The 25,185-nt window shown below is 45.3% G+C and overlaps 2 protein-coding genes across 8 annotated transcripts in view; both read left to right on the top strand.

Annotated features, from left to right (window-relative positions):
* The first annotated feature begins 4,153 nt into the window (after window positions 1-4,153).
* Window positions 4,154-24,390, top strand: LOC133501390 (uncharacterized). 7 transcript variants are annotated; one of them, XM_061821127.1, is made up of 6 exons: window positions 4,154-4,217; window positions 11,885-16,029; window positions 16,130-17,188; window positions 17,269-17,340; window positions 17,426-17,525; window positions 17,813-24,390. In XM_061821127.1, exon 2 carries the CDS (start codon window positions 14,310-14,312, stop codon window positions 15,816-15,818), a length of 1,509 nt encoding a protein of 502 aa, XP_061677111.1. In that variant the 5' UTR covers window positions 4,154-4,217; window positions 11,885-14,309; the 3' UTR covers window positions 15,819-16,029; window positions 16,130-17,188; window positions 17,269-17,340; window positions 17,426-17,525; window positions 17,813-24,390. The 7 variants fall into 7 exon arrangements, with proteins under 7 accessions (XP_061677111.1, XP_061677110.1, XP_061677108.1 ...); XM_061821126.1 differs by having other exon boundaries at window positions 11,885-16,852; window positions 17,047-17,188; XM_061821124.1 differs by having other exon boundaries at window positions 11,885-17,188; window positions 17,813-17,968; window positions 21,533-24,390.
* nat14 (N-acetyltransferase 14 (GCN5-related, putative)) overlaps window positions 16,750-25,185 on the top strand; it is a 50,413-nt gene continuing 41,977 nt past the window's right edge. The window contains exon 1 of the mRNA XM_061818893.1: window positions 16,750-17,046. Within this exon, the coding sequence (XP_061674877.1) occupies window positions 16,750-17,046 (297 nt within the window). The remainder of the gene's footprint in view (window positions 17,047-25,185) is intronic.

Below are 25,185 nucleotides of genomic sequence, written 5' to 3'. Positions count from 1 at the left end.
CATCAGTCTAGAAAAAGTAATGTGGTGTGGCTTTAAACAGGCAGTTCATGCTAGAAAACTAGAAAAACCTCCAACATGGTGGATTTGAAACAACACTGCAAAGAAAAGTGGGGCAATATCCCTCCAGAGTGACGTGAAAGACTTCACCAATCATCACATCGTGGCACAACGCATTATTAGGCTCAGGGGCAATTACTGTACCTTTTCACAGAAGGTCAGAAAGGTTTGGATTTTTTTGTGCCTTCATAAATTTACTTTTTACTGAGCCGCTAATGCTTATGAGGGTCACGGGAGTGCTGGAGCCAATCCCAGGTGTCATCGGACTGGAGGCTGGGTACACACCAAACTGGTTGCTAGTTTATCGTAATGCACATGAAGACAAACAACAGTCGCACTCACAATCACACCTCCTGGCAATTTAGAGTCTCCAATTAATGTATGTTTTTGGGATGTGGGACGAAACCAGAGAGCCTGGAGAAAACCCATGCAAGCATGGAGAGTACATGCAAACTCCACACAGGCGGGGCCAGGAAATTAACTGCGGTCCTCAGAAGTGTGAGGCCAAAGCTCGAGAGCTGCTCCATTGTGTCACCACCAAAACTCAAGAGCTGCTCCATTGTGTTGCCACCCTGAGTAAATTGAATTGCCATTTTAAACTGCATTTTGTATTCCCACGGTTTATGTCCGAGTGAAATTAAAATTGTTTTGATTTGAAACCTTTGTGTGTGATAAATGTGCAACAACAAAAAATCAGGAAGGGGCGAATACTTTTTCACAGCGCTGTATTGTGAAACAGTATTTTTCAGGCAGGGGACGACAGGTGGGCGCCACAGATCGTCTAACCCTAATGTCCTGTTCCTGCACTCCTGTATCTCTGATCGTGAACCCGCGTGTACCGACCTCCGCCTTTTCTCCGACCGACCCCGTAAGCCTGACTCCTTTGACACTCCTGCCTTATTTGATCGATTTCCCGTGTACCGACTCCTGCCTGCCCGCGGACCTGCTCTCTACGCCTGACGTCCTGACTACAGCTGCTGCACCTGACTGTCTGCCTGATCCCAGACCTTGGAGCAATAAACGTTTTTCCCAAATTACCTCTGCATCTCCAGAGTCCTGCATTTGGGTCCTCCCTCCGTATCGATGGGTCGTGACAGAACGATCTGCCCAAAACAGGACCCAGCAGGAAAGACCTGGGGTCGCAGGGACCGACGCAAGGTAGACGGACTGCCGGAGGACCAAGCCTGTCCGATCCAGGTAGGCTCCCTTTTCTCCTCCCCTTCCGTGTCACACGCTGCGCCTGTGACCTATGAATACGTTCCGACCACGACCGGTCCAGGACCTCATCTTCTTTTGGACTCTGATTTTTCGGACTATGAGGAGGACCTTCATTTATATGACGGCCAGAGGAGACGCCCAGGCTGGGCGCTCCCTTGTGCCTCCCGCTGCGCGGCAACAAAGACGCCGTCCTCGTCCACCCACTCCTCTCCGGCAGCGGTTAAACCAGCAGACCTGCATCTAGTGGCGAAGCTTCCAGCCCAGAGGGAGTGGGGGTCGGTAAATCTCGAGGTCTTCTATCGTGAAATGTGTGTGGAAATAGAGTGGCAGAGCGCCGAACTGGCGGTTCTCATGGCCCAGGTTTGGCAAGATTTTGAGAATCAGCCGAGCTACGCTGACGTCGCGGTTTCAACAGACTGGCTGCTAACTCAGGTTCACGGTGCAGTGGCTATGGATCCGCTACCGAGCAAGGTCCACGTTGTTGTGGCAATGGACTCCTGGACAAGTCACGCACACACCGCAGTAGCAAGGCTCATGTCGGTGTGGCAACGCATCACACCTACGTCATGGTGGTGACAGGTGTCCGGCGACCGCTGTAGGAAAAGCGTGGAATTGGCAATCGAGGATGAGCCTGCAAGAGCGCCTTCAACGTGCGTGTTCCCAAGGAACAAGACCCAGAAGTGACTCGCAGAGGGCTTAAGTTCAGAAGCTGGAGTGAATTATGATAAAGGTGAGGCGAACTATTTCCCTCCAGTGAAGAGGAGGAGGACTTTATCATTCCCGTCGCTCCGTGCCGTGCCAAGGAATGGTCGAATTCACGCCCCCTAGTGTCTGCCAATTCTCCTCCGGGACCCCTGACTATGAGCCACTCGGTCTCCATCTGAAGGAGCCGACTCTCATTCAGGAACAAGCGCCCAGTTCAGGAGTGCCAAGGCAAACACCCGAAGTGCAACAGCACAGCGTTCTGCCGCCTTTGGGGTTTCAGGATCCAATCTCCAAATCTCATGTTCCTGTCCAGGAGGCGACGATGGTGCCGCAGCCACCTCACGTTCCTTTCCAGGAGGTGGCGATGGCACCGCAGCTGCCTCACGTTCCTGTCCAGGGGGTGGTGATGGCGCTGCAGCCACCTCACGTTCCTTTCCAGGAGGTGGCGATGGTTCCGCAGCCGCCTCACGTGCCCGTCCAGGAGGTGGCGATGGCTCCGCAGCCGCCTAACGTTGCTGTTCAGGAGGTGGCGATGGCTCCGCTGCTGCCTCTCGTCCGTGTGCAGGAGTACCGGCGGCGACCGGTCTTCGGCCGTCCCATGCTCCTGCTTCGTTGGCGATCGGTCCACGGTCGTCCCCAATTCCTGCTTCAACGATAACCGGCCCGTGGTCGACCCACGCTCCTGGCTGGTCGGCGACAGTTATTCTTCCGTCTCCCGTTCCTGTCCCGACAGCGACAGGTATATGGCCTCCTCACATCCCGGTCTCGATGGCTGCCACAACCCTCTCCTGCTTCACTGGTGACCGGTCCACGGCCGTCTGAGGGCCATGCTACAATGGACTCTGAGCTTCAGCCGCTTCCTGACCTAGCCTCAGCAGGGACTGATCCCTGGCCGCCTCACGATGAAGCCTCAGCGACCGCTCTCTGGCCGCCTCGTGACCTCGTTTCCCTAGTGACCGATCCAGGGCTGGCTTGCGATCGAGCCTCGGCGGTGACCAATCCCCGGTCGCCTCGCAACCACAGCCAGGGCTGGACCGGCAGGACCATGACAGGCTCTGGTGCGAACGGCTGGCGGTTTCCCCTGTCAGAAGGAATTTCAACTCCCACCTCTGAAAGACCTTTGCTCACGTCCAACAGGAGGCGGGGAACAGGGATGCTGTCAAGCTGAAGAAGGAGTCCTATTGGTCATTTCTGGCCTGTGGTACTCCCGAGGCAGGTGATAGGTACCGGCTGGCCAAGCGGAATGCATCTTCGGTAGTAGCTGAGGCAAAAACATGGACGTGTGAGGAGTTTGGTGAGCCCATGGAGAACGACTTCAGGACGGCTTCAAGGAAATTCTGGTCCACCGTCCAGCATCTCAGGAGGAAGCAGTGCACCGGTAACACTTTGTATAGTGGGGACAAGGCGCTGCTGACCTCAACTCAGGTTGTTGTGAGTCGGGAGGGAGAATAGTTCGAAGACCTCCTCAATTCCACCAACAGGCCTTCCCATGAGGAACCTTAGTCTGGATGATCTGAGGCAGGCTTTCCTATCTCTGGGGTTGAGGTCACCGGGGTGGTTAAAAAGTTCCTTGGTGGCAGGGCCCCAGGGGTGGATGAGATTCGCCCAGAGTTCCTAAAAGGCTCTGGATGTTCTGGTGCTGTCCTGGATGACACGCCTTTGCAACATCTCTTTTAATTTGGTTATCTCCTCTAAGGCAGGGTTGTTGCACTGTGCTTTTGCCAATTCTTCCTGATTTACTTTGGCTACAGCGGTACATCGGCAGAAGAGGTGCAGATGGCTGTAATCCACTTAACATCTTTGTTTTGGGCTGCCCTAGTCCCATCCCAGGTGGCATGCAGCACATTAGGACACAGATCCTCTGTGCTGCATCCCATATATCTGTCGATGTCGTGTGGCATTTGGTGTTTGGACATTAAAAACATGTACAGTTACAAACATTATTATTTTTGGCCCACCCAATACACAACACACATACAATTTTTAAAAAATACTTAACCCCTCAAATTCAAATCTCGTGTGACTGGACATGTATAAAATTTGCTTCGTTTAAGTGTGTTCGTTCTCATAGTAACAGTAATTCGCCAGCGGGGGCGCTGTGTTGCAGCCACCCGCCGACGCCACCCAGCTCATTCGCAGAAGAAGGTGCAGTACATTGAAACGTATCGTGTGTGAGAGTTGTTAGTGGATGCTATTTATGTGCTGTGAGCTAAACCTGTTTTCTGTACTGTTTACAGGTAAGATACATGGGAGTGGGGGGGATCGTTGCTGCGTTTGTATTGTGGGGTTTACATAATTCACCCGCGGGACCTCGAGTTGGGGTGCGGGGTTCTGCACGGACTGTTTTTTTTGTTGCGCTTCCGAAGTAAAAGGTTAACAGAGTTCCCGCCGTTATGCGAGTAGTGTTTTGATGTCGAACAATAAAAACAAGTTTTGTTCTTGTGTCCAACACTCCGACTCCTTTTCTCCGGCGATACAGTATAGTATTTCTAAGTTTTGACAATTAATTGAACATGATAAAGCCCATGCTAAAAAGAACTATATGACAGGAAGAGAGTGTGCCACTTTCTGTTGCTTCACAATAAGAGCGAAAGATCAGCAAAAGTCTTTGAGTGATTTTTATGTTTAATCCAGCTGTATTATTGTCAATGTTCAACGTGTCATATTGGATTTTCCATGTTCTTGAACACCGGAATTTGAATAGAACTCACTTATTTGAAGTATTGTTTCAAAGAGTTTTGTCCAATACATTTGTCAGCTTACATGCTGTGTGATTTAGATTTGCAGAAGAAGCTGCAGTACATTGAAACGTATCGCGTGTGAGAACGAGCGGATGCTATTTATGTGCTGTGACCTAAACGTGTATTCTGTGCTGTTCACAGAAATAAAATAATAAATTGCACAAAGAATTGGTTAACTCCAGTCCTTAAAGCGTAACAGTCGCGTGGAATTTTCCCAGGCCTATATTTGAAATTGAAGTAGAACTCTGGCATTAGTCCAACCCTACAGTGGTCTACTGGGTTGAGCTTTGCTGTCCTCATCACATAAGAAAGTGGTTTATTAGCAGTATATATAGTGAAATGGGGAAAATAGAAAAGATAGTCGCTAAATTTTTCACATACTGCCAACTTTAGAGCCAGGAACTTGAGTTTTCCACTGTACAGTCTGTAGTTTCAATCCACAGGAGTCAGAGTTCATGATCCATAGGCAATCATCCTCAATTTTCCACCTTGTTGGTCAAGAATGGGGCCAAGCCCTTCTTCTGATGCATCAATATGCAAGACAAATGGCTCCTCAAAGGTGGATAAGTGAGGACTGCTGGGTTGATCAGCATGTTCACTAGTCTTTCAAAGGTGCTTTGGTGGTTCTCCTTTCATTGAATGGGTGTATTAGATGGAAGTTGGGGCCCCTTTACCTTGCAACGATGTGGTAGGGATTCCAGCGTGGCAAACTTGACCCAAAGCAGTTCATACAATGGCTTTGCGATTTTGCAAAGTGTTTTACATAGGCGTGGGAAAAACTCTGGAACCCAAGGACCCACCAAAGATCACCAACTGTTTGGGATATTTTGGTTTTCACATCAAGGTCATTTGAGTCAACTGAAACTGCCTCAGCTGACACCAGGTGCCTGACGTAGCAAACGTTTTTTTGGAACTTCTCGCTTTTCTCTGCTCTGAGTTTCTCACCATGATGTTGCAGGATTTTGCAAACCACCTCCACATGTTCACTGAAAGATTTAGAGTAGCGCAGAAGGTCACCTAGGCACGGAACGCTGCACTCGTCCCTTTGAGAGCCCAGCATTTCCTCCATGCTCCTCTGAAAACCTGCGGGTGCATTAGAGAGACCAAACAGAATTACTTCCCACTCATAAAGCCCCCAAGGTGTGATGAAGGCTGTGAGGTGACGCGAGGATTCTACTATGAACCCCTGGTGGTAATCTTTACCTTGGTCAAAGATGCTGAATACCGGGTAACCACCTAACGTGTCTGTCAATTCCTGGATTCATGGCAATGGGTGTCTGTCAGGGATAGTTTTTTGATTCAACTGCCTATTATCTTTACAGTTGTCAAGTGCATCCTTCTTTCGCACACATACGACTGGGGCAGAATAAGTAGGTTTTTGACTTGACTATCCATCCCTTAAAAAGGAGATCTTTATGTACCCCTTCACCTCTTTAAACAGAAGTTTTGGAATGGACATGTATGCTCTCTGTACACATCACATCATCTTTAAAGGGTATCTAACGTCTTCAAAGCACCTTTGGCTTACATTATACAGTTTTTTTCTGAATTTGAATCTGAAATCTGTTATGAAGGAAACATTTGTAGTTTTTGATTATGGGGAATAATTGATTGGACTTTGCTGAATTCGCAGGAACTACCCGAGCACACACCGGAAAATCCTGAGAAGAGACATGACGTCAGAACGGGACATAAACATAGCTGCTTTTCAATTCCAATGTGAGGACGACGGCAATTTGAGTGATGAACATGATTCTGAAGGGTCCCAGGCACACCGTGAAAAATACGAACTTTAAAAAGGTGTTAAAGGTTATCAATTTGAGGCGGTTAGACACGGCACATGTGCAAATACAGACGAAATATCTGGCGATGAAGGTGTCGAGCCAGCAGTCAGACCCAGGGAGGGTTAGTGTTTAGTGAGGGTTCCCAGTTTGGATACAATATTATCCTGTTTTTCTAGTTCAGAATGGTCAAATTATTTCCTGCAATAAAACACATTTTTCTCCAAGAACGACATAATCTGCTTTAATTCAACCATGTCAACAGTGTTCAAAGTTTTCAGAAAATAAAAGATGATCAGCATACACCCGCACCTTGTGTTTTGACAAAAGCTCTTTACAGTTTTGGATTGGGTTTCTGCGGGGGATCTTCTGAGCTTGTCGGACCGTGTCCAGGTTCAGGGTCTGATCCAAGTTCGCATTTGCATTACCCTGCAATTACCTTATTATAGTGGTCTTTTTACTCTTGTACAATTAAAGAGGAAAAATCAAAATAAGCGTTCCAACTTGCTTGACGATTTTCCTCCTGTCAGCATGTTCCCATGATACTACAAAAAGAAGAGTGTTTGTCTCCCTGCCTTTATGAGACAGACAGAGAGTGCCGTACTTCCGTGTACAAGGCTTTTATAGCTTTTTTGAAGAACATTCTAGAATTTTTACTGGCCCAGTGGGAAGTACTTTTTGCTGTTGTGTAAAGTACCTTTCGTCATCCCTGACATGTCTTGACATGCCCCTTCTCAGCTCAGTCAAAGTAGGTCACAGGTGCTCGTAAATGCATCCATTACTTTGCATGACATTACATTAACATTTAAGCAATAAGCAATCAATGTATCTGGTATATGCACCCACTACCTTTCCTAATATTCCGTTAATTTTTAAGTAATAAATAATAAATGTATAAACATTCTTGTGAATACAATACCCTCGTGCATTCAACAGGCTTGTTCTTGGTGGTAGCACATCGTGTGTCGCGTTGTCTGAGAGAGACAATCATACACAGGTTACATCTTTTACACAATGCAGTTTCAAAGCATTATCTACTTTAATAGAATTGAGATAAAAAGAACGTAAAACAGCATGTTGTGAATAACAAAACTGTATCAAAGTAAAATGTGTAATCAATGCTTGCAAGCATCCTGTTTTGCAATTCAAGGGTGTTGCAAGCATCCTGTTTGCATGGAAAGCTTGCTCAGCGTTCGCCAGTAATTCTTGCTGCTACAAACTGCAGGGTGTGATCAGCCTTTGCAAACAGTCCCGCTGCAATCTTATAAAAATATAACATAGATATAACATCAATCAGGTTTTAAGGTTACTGACTTTGGCATGTGTATGTATTGTAGTAATAATTGTGAGAGAATAAAGTTATTGAGAAGACTTTTGCTGTGCTGGCAATCCATGAGTAATTCCAGTTGAAGTACAATTTTGTTTGGCGACATCTAGTGTCTGAATTAAGAATTGATTTTAGGGCTCAGCTCAACACATGAACCCTAGCCACTTCAGCCAATTACTATGAATTGCTCCATCACTTTACGTGGCATGGCAACCTATTAAACACCCGCTCCTTGAGCTGAGACCAAGTTCAATTTATGAACTGGGCCCAGGCCTGAGGGATTAAAAAACTGAATCAATAATAACTGCCCAATCATGATTGTGCGTGTCTGTTGCAAAAACATTCATCAGAAGACTCATCACGTCGGGCACTTCGGGGTCAGCCGGCTGCGCGGGTGGTGATTCAGGCGAGTCCAAGATGGGATGTTCACTCGGAACGGATGGAGGGTCACAGATAGGGGACTAGTGGCTTTCCGCTATCATGGATTCCAGGGTGACCACCTCCTCATCCGACTCAATCACCACCGGAGTTGCTGAGCTCTTCACTGGCACGACAGTACCTACTTCTGGCGTCCCGTCGGGCGGCACTGGGCTCAGAGGCCTCAGTGTCAAGATCCCGGTCTGGACGATGGTCGGAACTAGTAGTCTGGGTACAACTCCACTCCTCCTGTGGAGGTGTTAAGGGGCTTACCACAATACAGGTGCCGCACTTCAAATGGAAGGTTATGCAGCGGCTTCCGTCAACTTGACGGCAGACCATTCAAAGCAATTAATGATCCAGACCTCGAATTTGGCTGTCTGATTTATGAATTTCGGTGGGTACCGATAGCGGTTTTCAAAATCTATGTGTCAAAACACTTGTACTCGGCAGTTCAGCGAGTCCTCCCAGAGCCATTCTTCAGTGAAGAAGAGGAAGTTGTTGGCATATGCACCGACATCCAAGTAAAGCCCTTCAGGTACAAGCCAGATTTCCTTCTTTTGGGTAACAGACTGGCCAGGGCACGCCAGAACCTTGATAATCGTCTTACGGAGCCACTCTTTGGTTTTCCTGGTTGTGTGCTTTGGGTCATTGTCATGTTGAAAGACCCAGCCACGACCCGTCTTCAATGCTCTGACTGAGGGAAAGAGGTTGTTCCCCAAAATCTCACAATACATGGCCGCGGTCATCCTCTCCTTAATACAGTGGTGTCGTCGTGTTCCATACGCAGAAAAACAGCCCCAAAGCGTGATGCTACCACCCCCATGCGTCACAGTAGGGATGTTGTTCTTGGGATGGAACTCATAATCCGTCTTCCTCCAAACACCGTTTGTGGAATTATCCCCAAAAAGTTCAATTTTGGTCTCATCTGACCACAAAACCTTCTCGCATGACTCATCCATATGGTCCATGGCAAACTTAAGACGGGCCTTGACATGTGCTGGTTTAAGCAGAGATACCTTCCATGCCATGCATGATTTCAAACCATGACGTCTTAGTGTATTACCAAGAGTCACCTTGGAAATGGTGGTCCTAGCTCTTTTCAGAGTAGTGTGTAGTCCTGGGCTGATTCCTCACCTTTCTAAGAATCATTGAGACCCCACGAGGTACTATCTTGCATGGGACTTGTTGGAGGACGCTTTTTTTTTTCCTTCGTGTGTTCGTTTAATTTCGGGTAGTGAGAATGTTGGTTATCCAAATAAAGGCTGGAGATGATGAACAATTTGAACCATTATTCCACAGTTTTAAAGGTGCGGGTCGTGAAAACCGCTCAATCAACTGGATTTTCATTCCGTTTTTTTTCCAGAGGTACCCACATTTAACTGTTCTGTGGATGTGGTATGTTTTGCCTGCCAGCAGGTAGCGGTGAGTTGTATGCTAACTTCCTTAGGGCTGAATAAGACAGATATAGTAAAAGTGACCAGGAAGTTACTTTTCCCCAGTTGTGTATGGTGGAATCATAATTGCGATGTCTCATTTAATTCTCTCACTGAATGCATATCAACAATGCAGCACTATGGGGGCACAAAACAGTGCATTCTGTAGGCTGGTCCGAAGCCCGGATAAATGCAGAGGGTTGCGTCAGGAAGGGCATCTGGCGTAAAAACTTTCCCAAACAAATATGAGCGTTCATCGAAAGAATCCCATACCGGATCGGTCGTGGCGCGGGTTAACAACACCCACCCCCGGCACTGGTAACCTGCAGGGTGTCGGTGGAAATTCAGCTACTGTGGGTCAAAGACAAAGAAGAGGAGGAAACCGGATCCATCATCATAAGAAAAAGAGGAATGCACAGAGTCTACAACTGAATGTAGGGACTTTGAATGTTGGGACTATGACAAGAAAAGCTCAGGAGTCTGTTGACATGATGATTAGGAGAAAGGTTGATATTCTGTGCATCCAAGAGAGCAGGTGGAAAGGTAGTAAGGCTAGAAGTTTAGGAGCACGGTTTAAATTATTCTACCACGGAGTAGATGGGAAGAGAAATGGAGTAGGGGATATTTTAAAGGAAGAGCTGGCTAAGAATGTCTTGGAGGTGAAAAGAGTATCAGATCGAGTGATGAGACTAAAATTTGAAATTGAGGGTGTTATGTATAATGTGGTTAGCGGCTATGCCCCACAGGTAGGATGTGACCTAGAGTTGAAAGAGAAATTCTGGAAGAAACTAGATGAAGTAGTTCTGAGCATCCCAGACAGCGAGAGAGTTGTGATTGGTGCTGATTGTAATGGACATATTGGTAAAGAAAACAGGGGCGATGAAGAAGTGATGGGTAAGTACGGCATCCAGGAAAGGAACTTTGATGGACAGATGGTGGTGGACTTTGCAAAAAGCATGGAGATGGCTGTGGTGAACACTTATTTCCAGAAGAGGGAGGAGCATGTAGTGACCTACAAGAACGGAGGTAGAAGCACGCAGGTGGATTATATTTTGTGCAGACAATGTAATCTGAAGCAGATTACTCACTGTAAAGTAGTGGTAGGGGAGAGTGTAGCTCAACAGCAGAGGATGGTGGTGTGTAGTATGACTCTTGTGGTGAGTAGGAAGATTAAGAAGACAAAGGTAGAGCAGAGAACCATGTGGTGGAAGCTGAGAAAGGAAGAATGTTGTGCGCCCTTTCGGAAAGAGTTGAGACAGGCTCTCGATCGACAGCAGAAGCTCCCGGAAGAATGGACTACGACAGCCAAGGTAATCAGAGAGACAGGCAGGAGAGTACTTTGTGTGTCTTTTGGTAGAAAGGGGAGAAGGAAACTTGGTGGTGGAACCCCAAAATACAGGGAGTCATACAAAGAAAGAGATTAGCGAAGAAGAAGTGGGACACTGAGAGGACTGAGCAGAGGCGAAAGGTGTACATCAAGATTGAAGGGTTTTGTTAATACTTTTTGCTTGAAATATATTATGCGGAAGCTGCGTGGGGCTTTGCTATGTTATAAAAGAAAGAAAAAAGGATTGCATATGAAGCAAAGGTTGTCGGCCAACTTGTTTGTGTTAAAGTGTTGTGTGACAGGAAAGACAAAACCACAGGTAACGCAGCTGGGGAGAACTGAGAGGCCAAAAGTGCAAAGTGCAGCCAGAGTGCATCAACTGACAGACAACTTCTGCAAAGTGCGGTCAGGCTTCGGACGAAGAACCAGCCGATAGACACCGCAGATGAGTCACAACACCCAGAAGGGAGGAGAACGGAGTCAGCCAATTTATATGCATTTCAATTTAGGAAAATAAATATTCGATGTGTTTCTATATAACTGGGCAACCCGGATGAGTGTGTTGTCTCTTGATGGTCACAAGGACACACGTTTTTTTGTGTGAGGGGCCTGGGACCCAGACATCTGTATTAGTTTTTATTGTTAGGAATAAAACTTTGGGTGATTTGATCCAATTGGTCTCTGATCTTCTCTCTGACAGAATGGACAGGCCAAATTGTTAGGTACGTGGTGAGGAGGTAGACAGAGGTCGTGAAAGTTTAATTTTTGGAGTCAGATTAAGAAAAATGTGAAATCCTAACAATTTCATGGTGACCCTGACGTGATGTCAGGAGAAGGATAGTGACAGGAGTTGTGGTTTATGTTTAACACATCAGGCAGTGTCTGGGACACTGTTTCCTGGAAGACAACCAAAGACACCCTCAACACTGAAACCTGACTGGACACAACACCTCCTCTAACGTGGGCCCAGACAAAAGGTAAGCAGAATACCTATTACTATTTGTTGAAATTCTGCACGTTAAATATTGTTGGAAGGAGGAAAGTTGTGAAAGTTGGGAGTCGGTGGTTTGACGGTAGAAGATAGATAAACAAGTCTGGGACTTGAACAGCATCAGGGATCCAATTAAGAGAGGTCAGGGGCCTTAATGATAAACAAGTCTGGGACTTGAAAAGGATCAGGGATTCGAATAAGGGAGGTCCGGGACCTCACTGAATAGAGGCATAGTGACGACTGTGTTGATACATACAAGGTGTGAAGAGAAAAATTCTTGAGGGGAGTTTTAGTTGTGGAAAGTGGTGTGTATCGCCCCTTCTGTGAGAGATCAGATTGGACAAACGGGGTTGAAAAGAGCGGGTTGTCAATATGACTGATGAAATTAATGATGGGAGTGAGAGGAATGGAGTGAGATTGAGGATATGTCTGTGAAGTTGGAAGCGCAAATTGTGAGTGGCATTGAAAAAAAGAAATTAAGAAGGCAAGAATGAGAAAAGTTTTTGCTAAGTTATAAAGTGACCAATTGTTTAGAGGCTTTGCAACAGGCTGGAACATGGAAAGGCTGGCGAGACAGTTACAAAAGAAGGAAGTAGTGGCAATGAGAGAAAAAGAGTCTTTGGAAGATGAACAGGCAAGTGCAGGGTGGCGTCAGCGTAAGTTGTTAAAAGAAAGAGTGGCAGAAAAAGAAGAAGAAAGGAGGTCATTACACAATTTGGCTACGGCAGATACGGCTTTGGCAGCAGTGGAGGAGGTTAAAAGAAAGGAGAAAGAGAAAGCAGAACAGGGAGAATATGAGTACAAAGGGATTTACCCATCCTTGCCGGTTGCTAAACAGCCCACGGCACCCGACTCACATGAAACATTTGCACCACCCCCGTATGTGGAAAAAGTTATTATGGCTCCTGTGGTGACTCTGGGTGGACGAATGGTGATGGATATAGAACGAGAAGGGGAGAGAGTTGATTCGGGGATTGTCCAGCTGATTTCAGAAGCAATGAACAGAGAAAAGAAAAAAAGAAGAGAGGGAGACACGTCTGAGTTGATGACGTCAACCTCACCGACGCGGAAGGCAGACACAGATGAGGAAAAGCGCAAGAGAGTGAGACAAGAGAATGAGCAAATTGTTGAGATGGAGAAAGAGAGGCGCGCGCAAAAGAGGCAGCGATGTTAACAAAAGTGACTGAACAAGGACGGGGGAGGTTTAGAGACAGTAGTGGGAGTAGTGAAGGAGAGGATGAAAGTGAGGTAGGTCAGCAGAGAAGAATGGTGAGGCTTGTAAAGCAGGATGTGAGAAGAAAAGTGAGAGAAGAAGGAAAAGAACAGGCCCAGTATGCATTGAGAGAAAGGCAGGAGAAGAAAGGAAAAGGGGGGTCAATGTACCCCATGGTGATTACTAGAGAGGGACAGCAGTATGAACCAATGGTGTTGCGGGATGTCACAGCGATGATAGGGGAGGAAATGTGTGGTTGAGCAAATTTTTGGCATTGATGAGTGGGCAAAGTTGTACGTTCTCTCGTGCTCTCTGGTGCAGCTGCAGGCAATTGAGGAGGCGGCAGGCACGGCTGATTTGGGGAGAGAGACACCTCTCCCACATGTGGCGGGACAATTGTTTGAGCAGATAAAAATCACATTTCCACAACCCACTGATTTGGCACCAACTATGTTTCCGTGCGACATTAAAATGTCACCAGCTCAACATTATGTAACGTGTTGAAAGTTGGACTGAGGCAACAGGTCGACATCCAGCCCTGTCACCTGAGGCGGAGGTCCTGTTCCAGACGGCGATCATTGATGGACTTCCGCCGGCGGTGAAGAAGCAGCTGATGTCAGATCCAGATATACTGGTATGTGCGGAGGCGCGATTCAAACGTCATCTGTTTCACCACTGGAGAGCGTTTTGTGAGACCCAGGTTAAAGTAGACAGTGAGGCTGAGGCCCTGTCCAAACAATTGATAAAATTGCAATTGGCTAAAATGCATGGGGAAGCAAAACAAAGCAAAGTACAGAAAAGAGAGATGCAAATGATGCAGGGTCCTCAGGTGCAGGGGCGTGGATGACCGGTGTTGCGGGTGGACTTCGGGGAAGAGGAGGGAGCATGCCAGGTCTTATGATGAGACCACAGTACCAACAGCAATTGAGTGGTGCCATCTGCGGGGCATCAGACCACTGGGCCAGAGAGAGTCCTCAACAGCAACAACAAGGTGGGAGGCCACCACAAGGACCAGGAGGTCCGGCATAAGGTCAAGGAGGAAGACCAGTCTCGGGAGGACCACCGCCCGCTCGACGTCCCTGGACGCAACAACAACATGGAGGTCAGTACTTGCAACACACTGACCTCTGGGACACACAGGGCGAATAGGGGTGCCCAGGGGACTAGGGGCATGGCAGAACCCATGCTCCAGGTGACCGTGGCAGGACAACAGCTACAGATGCTGGTGTACACGGGGGCGACATATTCATCAATCAACTCAGTGTTGCCTGCATCATCCCTGTCAAAGAGAACATTAATCGGTTTCCTGGGATCACCAAGAACTCTGCACTTCACTAAACCACTTGAGACTCTTGTGAACGAAGGGAGACATTGCCTCTGGGACACATACATACATTCATATGAGACTCCCATTAATCTAATGGGCAGAGATATGTTGTCGGCACTGCAAGCAAAGATATTGTGCGGGCCGGAGCGTGTGATTGTCCAGTTCACAGATGGAACGAGCATCCGATGCCAGCAGCACGTCAACCAATATGGTGAGTGGCTCATGGCACCGTTGACCTCGGAGGAGGAGTCGGCAATCATCTACTGGGCCAGACTGGAACCAGAAACACCTGCAGCTGGCGGAGTGTTCTCGACTTTTCTCCTGTGGAAGCCCTGGATCTTCTCGTTGGCACCATATCATGCACCGGCTGACCCTTTGCACTGCACTCTGTACTATGACCGAAATCATGATGATGTGTATCAGGACATGTTTGAAGAAATAGAAGGTAAATTATGGAAAATAACATCCTCATGCATACTGATTGGCAAAGAAGGTTTGGCGGCACTCACAAATTTAACTCAAGAACAAATTTCATGGTTTAAGATGACGGGTGAGGGGTCTCCACACATCTCATTGACAGTAGCCTCGGGCCATGAGGCCCAACAGTTGGGACCAATGGTCAAACGCCTCATGGGACAGGTTGATTGGCAGAAAACGCAGACACCACACATATATTGGTCACCCTCTCAAAAAGCATATCAAATTCAACAAGACATGGAAGATGAAGGGTGGTTGGAAATGGTTTTGTTGTCACGGACACACGGTCGGCAATTAATGGATCATGAGCAGGCAGCAGTTATGATGGATGAGGTGCCCGACACGGTGTGGTCTCAAGGACCATTTGATGTGGGGCTCTTTCATTTAAGTGAACCCATAACTTTACAAATTGAGGAGAGACAGGTGATCTGGCGACCTCAAAATCAATGGCCAGCAGAAGCAGACCAGGGGATGGAGGACACACTGTGTGGGCTCTGGGACGCAGGAGTATTGGAGGTGTCAACATCATCATGGAACACCCCGTTGAGACCGGTGAGAAAAGCACACGGTGTAACATGGAGGATGGCACACGATCTCCGACCAGTAAATGAGGTGACAACTACGCCTGTTCTGCCAGTGCCTGACCCACACAGAATTTTGTCATCATTGAGCCCGCAGTATCAGTGGTTCACGGTGATTGACTTTGCCAATGCATATTTTTGTCTTCCATTAGATCCATCAGTTAGCCATGTGTTTGCATTCACGTACAAGGGTCGCCAGGCATTTTCAATCAAGTGCTGAAAGATCTGCTAAGCCCGTGCCAGATGCCACAACGAACTGTGTTGGTGCAATATGTTGATGATTTGTTGATTGCAGCAATAAACGATGAAGTGTGTTTAGAAGGGACACGGAAGGTGCTCACATGGTTGGGGGAGATTCAAGGTGTCCAAGAAGAAGTTGCAGTGCTGCCATCAAAGTGTTGTGTTCCTAGGACGAGTGATAACACCAGGAGGTTTGAGCATGTCCCCCGATCATAGGAATGCAATCCTTCACCACCCACGACCCACCACAGTCCAGGAAATGATGTCATTTTTGGGGCTGTGCGGATACAGCCGGCAATATATTCCTTGTTTTGTAGATCGGATCAGGGTCCTGAGGACCTCATCAAAGCCCAGGAGCTCGAAACCCGAAAGCGACCCAAGAGTGGACGCCGGAAGCGGGAGAGCAGTTTGTGAAACTGGTCCAGGACCTGTCCTCTGCGGCTGCATTGGCCACGCCTGACTGCTCCCTGCCCTTCCATTTGGATCTAGCCATTTCTGGTAAAACAGTTAATGGTGCACTGTATCAGAAAATTCATCACAAACGTGCAGTACTAATGTATTGTAGTGTCCCACTAGACAACAGCCAGAGTGTGCTAGGTATGCGGCAGGATTAGCAAAGATCTTGCTTAAAACTGCCCACACAGTAATGGGACATCCTGTGTTTGTCCTGACGGACCACGCCATCTCATCTTTTGCTGCATCTGCAGCATTCACATTGACACCATTGAGACAATCGAGACTGATTAAAACGCTGACAGCACCCAACATTAATTATGTACATATAGGAATCAACATGGCTGACCAACTAGTGGTGGGACCTCATGAGTGTGCGGAAAGAGTTCAAACAGTGGCCAAAGCGAGACCCGACCTGGAGGCCACACCGTTAAATCATGGTCGAGTGTTGTTTACAGATGTGTGTTGTTGGAGGTGCCAGCAGCAGTGGTCGAATGGAGGGACGGGACCTTCCAACCATTAAAAGTACAGAAGTTGGTGACCCATCCGTCAGCACAAGCGGTGAGGTAGTAGCATTGACTCTGGCTCTGAATGAATGCAAGGGCCAGGCCGTGACGGTGTATTCAGATTCGGCGTATGCAGTGTCCGCACCGCTCATTGACTTGGCGGGATGGCTGAAGAATGGGTTCACCACAGCTAAAGGTACCGAAATTGCTCATAAACAACTCATGCTGCAATTATACGATGCCCTACAGGTACCAAGTAAGGTGGCTGTCGTCAAAGTGCCTGGCCACTCAAAAGCAGGTACCTTGGTGGCCAGGGGTAACCAGGCAGCAGATGTGCTCGCAAAGCAGCAGGCAGGATATGGAATTGCAGTGGGAATGATGTTGGCAAGAGGTGCAATCATTGTTGACGGTGAACACCCAGATTCATGTTTGCTTGTGTCACTGACTCATGAGGAAGTGTGTGCTCAACAGAATGCGGCGTCACCCGAGCAGGAGTCAATGTGAATTAGCGCACAGGCAATGAAGCCGTCCGACAACCTGTGGGTAGGGCCAAAAGGGTGTAGGAATATTTGTGATCATAATTATCATATATTTGCTTTCAATAAAGAAATGCTTTGCTCTGCCCTAGATAACGTGGCAGCCTCCTAGCAGGAGATAGCAAGAACAAAAACATCTAATCATCAGAACTGTTCGAACTGCTGCATGTCAAAGAAATGATGACCACTGAGGTATTCAGCAATCTCACACACACAGACACGCACATGAACAAACATGTACACCTTGTTTCAAACTGTTTTGCTTGTTGTCTCCTTTTTGTAACATCCATGTAAATAGTCTCAAAACTAAATAAATAGAGGTGCTGAGGAGAGGATAATCAGAGAGTGCAGTGGTGAATTGTACGAGACAGTTCCTATCCTCTCTCCTCGCGAGACTTGAACTGGTGTCTTTGCTTCCTTTTTTGTCCTGTTTAATGAATGTCTGATTGGTGAACTTGACATTTACCTGGTCCTTCGAGCCGGATCTCAAGATACCTGAGGTTTCCAGCGGCCGAGTCGACGTCCAGGCAAAGACCGTGGCCACGGCACTTGAGACCCTTTCCGGGACTGGGCCTCGACTTTGCGCCTGGAGGCTGAGGGTTGACGAGAAGCTGAAGGGAGTGAAGACATCTCTGGTGAGTAGGAAACTCCCACACTCATGAGGAATGAGTGAATGCGCGTCTGGGTGATTTGTGCAGAACCAAACCTCGAGAATACTAGTCATTATCGAGTTGACTAATTAGTCTATAAAACTGAGAAAAGGGCAAGGTGTGTCCTGTACGTGAGCTCCGTGAGACGTGTGCATGTGTAAAAGTGTGAGTGGAGGTTTGGTACCTCATTTGAACAGGAAATTGAGTGACAACTGTTTGACAATGCAGTGATAAGAATTCTCCGCCACTTGTGGTAGAAGGTTGAGAATTACGTAATTGTCACCCTGTTCAGGGGAAGTCAGTATAGTCACCCGAGGTGAACCACTGACTCTAACAGGGGAAAAACAAATAGCAAAATAGTTGATAAATAGCAAAATAGTTGAAACACAACATCTGAAAAAAAAAATAATAATAATGATGTGTAAGGACGAGAAGTTTGTAGAAAGCAAATGTCCTACTAAAACCAAACATCTAAATTTGTGGATAACACAATATGACTTTGCTGGCTAGCTCAACATACACACAAAAAAATATATATAGTTAACCTGCAGGATAAAATAAGAGAAACACACACACCACACACACACACGCAAAAAAAAAAAAAGGCTGGACTCAAGATGATGTGAAAACGGCCATAAAAGGTATCACATCTCATGAAGTTGATGTAACATAATTCGTCCAGGGAACGCAAGACTTGAGAAAATCTTACCACTTAAATGGACTGGAAATACAATAAATTTGGATGTCGGCAAAGTACTTTCTCACAGCAGCAGGGAGTTTGAGGGTTAATATCGTGCACCTATGCTAGATTTAGAAAAAAAAAATTCTTCTGCCATTGGAAGAGCAAAATAAAATAACAATGAATCATTTGAAGAATATAGAATTGGAATAAATGCATGTTTTAAAGCAAACAGAGCATTCCTGAAGATCACAATCCAGGAGTGTGTATCAAGGGCAATTAAAAAAAATGCTCTTCATGTGAATTCAAATTATCCTATAAAACAATGGATTGCAAAACATTTGGTTGACAAACCGACTGGCAATCTGTAACAATATGTTAACCAAGCACTACATGCAGAAAGAGTGCTACAAAATAAGAAAAAGAAAATTGACACCTTTGTGACAGAGAAATGAGAAATTTATGGAGCTAAATGTGAAACATTTAATAATTGTGGCTGCAGATGAGGAAGACAGCAGCCATCTCCCCATCAAAAATGTCACAACTAATGCTCCCAAAATGCAACTTTTTAATTTGTCCCATACGTTTTTTGGGAAGAGATGGCTTGCTGAAACTAGGTGTTTAATTCCCTCTCTGACAGGAAAAATAGAAGTAAAAAGAAAAAAAGGAATTACTGGGAGGACAGTTAAATATCTTGCAAAATAGGAATCCAGCGCTCTATTATTACACCTTACATATTCCAAACAAACTTCCCACAAGAACAGGAGATTTATTGCTGCAAACAGCTCAAGACGTGATTGAACAACCACAAAATGACGTAGGAAGTGACTCATTGGATGTGACAATGTAGTATAAGATAAACATATAACAGCCCACACCAGACAAAATCATGATTATCTGTACTCAGATGGTATATCAGTCGTGGTGACAGGAACAAGACTGACTGACAAACTAAATACACGACACAAGGAATGGACACCACCACACACGTCATTACAACGGGAGTGGAAGTGTTTGGGACAATTTGTTTTGGTAGTACGAAATGTTCCTGATTGGACAGAAAAACAACCAGATTTGGATTGGGACGACTGAACTCTACAGACAATATCTTATTGGACAGTCTTAAACAATCTGAGACCAGATGCTGCTGTATTCAAGGTGGTATCACAATCTACACAGACAATACTGGAAAAATAGAGGAATAGCGACAACTACAGGGAACACATTGACAAATCCAGAGCTTCGACAAAATATGGTCATAGCAGTTCAATTACCAAAAGAAATATAAATTTGCAGTACACACATCAAATACAGACAAAGAATCATTAGGAAACGGATTTACAGATAAAATAGCAAAAGAAGCAGCAGCCAAAACCTTTATGGGATGAGCTGACTATGTAACAAATGAAGACATAGTTTGAGATGTGCTAAACAAAATGCAACAACAAAGCTTACCAGTAGAAGTAAAAATGTGGAAAAAATAAGGTACTACATTAAAAAACGGGAATTATGTCAGCACAGATACAAAAAAAAAAAAAAAAATTCTACCAAAAAACATTTTTTAAGTGGGCGGCAATCTTGAGCCATGGAAAGTCTCAGGTCTCAACAGGGGGAATGGTAGCCCTGGTACAAAGGCATTACATGATCCATGGATTTAACTTGTATGCAAAAAACTTTTTTTGTAGGTCTTGTTTGATCTGTGTGCGACATAATCCACAAGGGAATGTGCATCCAAAACGTGGTCAGTTTCCTCAAGCTTCACATCCATTCATCCCTCCATCCATTTTCTTAGCCGCTTATCCTCACAAGGGTCGCGGGGAGGGCTGGAGCCTTTCCCAGCTGTCAACGGGCAGGAGGCAAGGTAGACCCTGAGCTGGTTGCCAGCCAATTGCAGGTCACATGGAGACAAACAGCCGCACTCACAATCACACGTTGGGGAAATTTGCACACAATGATAGATTTAGTCTAACTATACATACATTACAAGCACGTAAGGGTCTCATTCCATTCAAAACACTGTTTGGGAGACCATACAAATTACCAATATTTTCCACACAATGAGAGATGGACGAATGATGAAGAAAAAAAAAATAAAAAACACACAAGTGGGTCCCTTTCAGGAGTTATTAACAACCCCAAACAGCTTAAAAAATTGCAAAAAAGGGTACTTGAGTTAATTTGTTCATTGTAGAAAAGTTTTTGCTTTTGAAACCGTTTTTAACACAAACAAAACCAATTTGTTTTTATTGGCCACTTGTAAGATAGCTGTTCTCATTCCCACTGCCAAGGTCGCTTTAGTCCGGTTATACATGGGAGTGAGACTGCTGTCATAATGCCAACCAAACAGTTAAAATTTACTGTTGGGTGTTGGATGAAAACGCAACGTTATTTTATTTTTCTCTTCGAGTGGTACCTGTGGGAACCACTCAAGGCCCCACCCAAAAAAAAAAACAAAAATAAAATAGATAAAATAAAATAAAAACAAAACAAATTGGATAACTACGTACAAAAACGTGTCCAGAAGATTGTGTTGTTTGCACAGTCCAGAGATAATACCAATGCTATTGATTGATAACAAATGCAAAAAAAAAAAAAATAGAAAAGTTGGGGGATTCTGTGTATCCATTAACTTGTCTTGAAAAACAAAAAAAAAAACTGTTTTCTAATGGCGTGTCACTAGGAAATTTCACATGCATCAATTTGATAGGGCTAGAAACAAATTGGGAATTTTTTCAGCGTTGATGTGTGAAGCCATTTTTGTGCCACTGTCATGGTGGTGCGGCAGTAACTGTCTTTTTGATTTTTTTTTTTTTTTTTTTTACGCCGGATGTCTTTCCTGATGCAACCCTTCTGCATTTATTCGGAGAGAGAGCTGGAGCCAATCCCAGGAAACTTGGGGCAGCGGCAGACTACACCCTGAACTGGTCGCCAGCCAGTGGCAGTGCAGATGTCGACACTATGACTGAGCGGGAATCGATCCCACGCTGCCTTCACTCGAAATGTCCCTCTGAGGGAAACCCGAACTACAACGTGGCCCGCAAGAGAAATTACTTTGACATCCCTGCAATACACCATCAGAAAAAAAAATAATAAAAATGTAACAAGTTACTGTGCTTTAATAACCTTATTACTGCCATTTGTCTATTCATCCTATGTCTGTTTATGAATTAACATCAACTGTACATGCAGTTTTACCCGAACACTGGCATAGACTGAGCAAGAGCTGAATGACATGGACAAAATAGCAGTAAGAAACACGTGGATACATCTTACACACTGTAAAAGGTCATCTCAGCTGAGTCACCCAAGGGGCAAGGTGAGCAAAGACCAGCATACGGTGGGTGCAGATTTATAGTATCTGAAAATACCTGAAGGCTGGTGAAGATTTAAAAGACACTTGACTCATTTTGGGGTTACTTGGTTGACATGACTTCAAAATGGCTAAATAATATGATAGCATGTTGGGTTGCAACATTGACAGCTGTAATGATATTTTTGTTCATATGCTAATTTTGGACACCTCTTAAGCTGGCAAAAATACATAACAGAACCAATAATTATACTCAGTTAACTATGCCTACCACACATAAGATAAAGAGGCGCAACCTCATTTCAAATAACATTGGTAAACTATGTGGGAGTCACCGATGCATGAGAGGAGGACTCCATGTGTCTCTGCCAGTGAATCAGTTCAGCACTTATTCAATTCCTTGGTGGACTCTAATTTCTGGGGATTCCATCTGTGGGGTTATGCTCAATGAAACCCCCACTTTCTTCTCACCATTTGCCAATTTAATGCTACCTTCGACCCGAATGCCATACAAAAGAGTACATATACTATGGAAGGAGTATTTTAACCGAAAAACCTGAGGAAGATTTATTCATTATTATGATTATCTTTTTTTACAAATAGGAAACAAATCTGGTTATTAATGTAGAATGCAGCAAACAAGGTAAACTATCGTTACATCACATGCATGGGCCCTGAGCCACTAATGTGTGTCATTCCAACAGAAATCCCAACACAATGTACCCTGGAGGTAATGACTAAAACAACTCCTAACACCACTTGTCAGAAATGAAAAAGTGTTTATCCAACAACTAAGGCAGTAAATGATAAACTGATATTATCTACTAATGTTGCGTTGGCTGACTTGTCCTGTGTTAGCTTTACAGGGACAGATTTTAAGGTGGGAAGTCTCAACAAAACATGGTGTCATGATCTCCATCTGTAAACTGCCCCACTGCTCCCATGCAGCGATTTGTTGTGGTAGTGTTTTGGTCAAAAGTTGTATGACACACTGATAAATGCAGCAGGAATGTGTACACTGGTATCACTGCTCTTATCTGTGACTGTGTTTCCATCCAAAGCAGAGGATATACAATTGGCCGCATCCATCTTTGGACCTCCCCTTGGGTTCTCCCAAAGGCGAAGGTCCTCTTGGAAAGATGGAGATTTGACATACATTGATGCAAATGGCATCCCAACTGCTTACCAGATGAGTATAAGTTGGTTAACGAGATTGCTGCAGGATGGGAATCCATCTTGTTATGGATAACTCTGAATAAAAATGTTGACAGAATCAACTTCATACATTACAATGTACAGAAACTAGGTAATTATACGGAAGCAGGCTTTATTGCCATAAGGGAACAACCAGCTGCAACCTCACTCATGACGTTCCAGAACCGCATAGCGGTCGACATGCTCCTGTCCGAGAAGAGTGGCGACTGCTCAATGTTCGGTGACCAGTGTCGTTTATTCCAAATATCACAGCACCTTATGGGTCACGCACAAGGGCCATTCAAGGCCTCCGCACCCTGAACCACAAGATGAAGGAGCACTCTGGTGTAAACACATCAGCCAGGTCTGAGTGGTGGGGAAAAAAAAAGTTTGGCAAATCTAAAAATTTGGTGTTCTCTGTCCTACTTTCTATCACTGTTTGTAGCTATTCTTGCATTGTGTGGATGCTCTTGTATTCCCTGCATAAAGGCATCACTTCACCAACTTATAACCACTGCTATTGCCCCGACAAATTCAAAATTGGCAGAAATATATCCACTATTGGCACAACAGAGTAATGACAGTGATATTGTTGACCACGATGATGACGTTATGACTTTTTTTCCAGACCTGTTCTCTGATCCAGAAGATTACAAGTAATTAGTGCTATATTTTCCTCCGAGTGTAAGCCGAAAGGGTGATCTATTAGATGATTTAAGGATTTGAGCAAATGTAGGATAAACAGGAGGATAATGTAGAAGTAATTGTAAATAGTATTAAGTAACTGCTTCTGACTGCAATGAAGAAATGCTTTGCTCTGCTCCAATTCAGTTACTGCTCTGCCTGCAATGAAGAAATGCCTTGCTCTGCTCCAATTCAGTTACGGTTTCTGCCTGCAATGAAGAAATGCTTTTCTCTGCTCCAATTCAGTTACTGTCTCTGCCTGCAATGAAGAATGCTTTGCTCTGCTCTAAAAAACGTGGTAGCAAATGTAGGATAAACAGGGGGGAAATGTAGAAATAATTATCATAATTATCACACATCTGCTTCCAATAATGAAATGCTTTGCTCTGCTCTAGATAACGTGGCAGCATCCTAGCAGGAGATAGCAAGAACAAAAACATCTTATCATCAGAACTGTTAGAACTGCTGCCTGTTAAAAAAATGATGCGCACACATGTATTCAGCAATCTTCCACACATGCACACGCACATGAACAAACATGTACACCTTGTTTCAAACTGTTTTGCTTGTCGTCTCCTTTTTGTAACATCCATGTAAATAAGGGGCATCTCAAAATAAATAGAGGTGCTGAGGAGAGGATAATCAGAGAGTGCAGTGGTGAATTGTACGAGACAGTTCCTCTCCTCTCTCCTCGTGAGAGTTGAACTGGTGTCTTTGCTTCCTCTTTTTGTCCTGTTTAATGAATGTCTGATTGGTGAACCTGACACATGGGTTGGATGGATGGATTCTCTGTTTCTACCATCCTCCTAACTTGGGCGGCCATTCTTCTAAGCCTCCGTTGAATAGCACAAGTCTTATTGGTATTTCATGTTGTCCTAGAGGTTGGGTCTCTGACACCGCCGCTGCCACTCCTTCCTCTGAGGGGCCCAGGGGCTTGTTTTCTCCTTTATTCGCAAGCATCTCTTCTAGTACTCACTCGCGTATTACTGAAGCCCGCTTTGCTTTTCTTGACGTATGAGAGGAGTGTTAATTAGTGATGCTTCCCATCACCGTTGAATACCCGAATGTATTGTGCAACCATGATAATATAAGTTGTTTTTCACTCACTTGTTTGTCACTATCTTGCTCGCATGCATACACACTTGTTTTTCGCATCACTCACTTGTTTTTCACATCACTTGTTTTTCTGGTCAAGACATCTGGACCGTTTCACTATCTTGCTCTATCTTGTCTGACAGGACAATTTTGTCAGCGAGTAGCGCTTGCTAAGCCCTATGCCTAATACTTGGAAAAGTGCTTACCCGGGTTCTTTTTGGGGCTACTATCGATCCCGAT

The sequence above is a fragment of the Syngnathoides biaculeatus genome, chromosome 5 (assembly GCF_019802595.1).
Source record: "Syngnathoides biaculeatus isolate LvHL_M chromosome 5, ASM1980259v1, whole genome shotgun sequence".
Lineage (NCBI taxonomy): Eukaryota > Metazoa > Chordata > Actinopteri > Syngnathiformes > Syngnathidae > Syngnathoides > Syngnathoides biaculeatus.
The sequence above is the reverse complement of the archived record's forward strand: the minus strand, read 5'-3'. Positions and strand labels throughout refer to the sequence as shown.